This window comes from Sinocyclocheilus grahami, unplaced genomic scaffold (genome assembly GCF_001515645.1).
Source record: "Sinocyclocheilus grahami isolate Dianchi unplaced genomic scaffold, SAMN03320097.WGS_v1.1 scaffold16872.1, whole genome shotgun sequence".
NCBI lineage: Eukaryota > Metazoa > Chordata > Actinopteri > Cypriniformes > Cyprinidae > Sinocyclocheilus > Sinocyclocheilus grahami.
This window is the reverse complement of record NW_015516322.1, coordinates 1,808-2,839: the sequence shown is the minus strand read 5'-3', so window position 1 is coordinate 2,839 and position 1,032 is coordinate 1,808. Positions and strand designations below refer to the sequence as shown.

Here is a 1,032-nt window from a genome sequence, read left to right as displayed (position 1 = left end):
AAAAAAAACTCTTAATGACCACAAAAAGGTGTGAAATTTGACTTTTCTTCCTCACCCGTCAGTGGCCAAAGCTGGGCACTCTGCAGTGTATGTGTCCATCGGAACATTTCCCAGCCGTGGGGCAGCCCTCTTCTGCCCCTCTTCCAACCATCCACAAAACCCTGGAGGCAAATTGGTGCTTGTTAAACCAGTCTTTTGCACCTGAAGGAGGCGCTGTGACAGATGTTACAGAGCTGCAGAAGGAATTGCTTGGGCTCATGGGTATGTCAACAAAATTAAAATAATTTTTAACACCAGGCATCCAAATTTTTTTTATTTGACTTTGCTATGACTTTTTTCATTATCCTCATCTTCCATATTTTGTTTTTGCAGGTACTTACAGGGATGTGCATTTTACAAACAGCTCTCCCTTGAGGGAGGCCAAGGAAGTGCGGAGTGCGTACTGTCTCCATGTGCTAAACCATGTGTTAAAGGCAAACACTCGTGTGCTTAGAAATAATGCCAAGTTGAAGGAAACTAAAGATGTGAATGAGGAGTTTCGGGACCAGGGCATTACTAGACCAAAGGTACCACTGTCTTCATACGAGAACAGTCTTTTTGTTTATTTTTAATACTGCATTGGTTAGTTTTTAATCAGTTTGTCCTGTACTTGATGTTAAACGTAAATATGTTATAAAATCATTTTAAATGTAATTCATTGACATGTATTCTCTTGATTACAACATGAATAAAAGTGCTTTAAATTAGCCGACCACATTCTCATAATTAATTCTCCCTCTTTTAGGTTTTGATTCTGGTGCCGTTCAGAGATGGAGTGCTGCGAGTGGTCCAGACCTTCATAACACTTTTAGAGCCTAAAGGCAAGAAGATGGATGTCAGTAACAAGAAGAGGTTTAAGGAAGAGTATGGAGAGGAGCCAGGTGAAAGTCCGCCCAAACTGCACAGACCTGATGACTACCACGCTGTCTTTTCTGGAAATACAGATGACCATTTCAGGATAGGTACGGTAAAGTTTTTCCCCTTAACTGAAAA

The 1,032-nt window shown here is 40.8% G+C and overlaps 1 protein-coding gene across 1 annotated transcript in view; it reads left to right on the top strand.

The window, feature by feature from the left end:
- LOC107579369 (digestive organ expansion factor-like) overlaps positions 1-1,032 on the top strand; it is a gene marked incomplete at its 3' end in the record, with an annotated part of 4,543 nt that overhangs the window by 1,845 nt on the left and 1,666 nt on the right. The window contains exons 6-8 of the mRNA XM_016265202.1: positions 63-261; positions 373-566; positions 785-1,001. Coding sequence (XP_016120688.1) covers positions 63-261; positions 373-566; positions 785-1,001 — 610 coding nt within the window. The remainder of the gene's footprint in view (positions 1-62; positions 262-372; positions 567-784; positions 1,002-1,032) is intronic.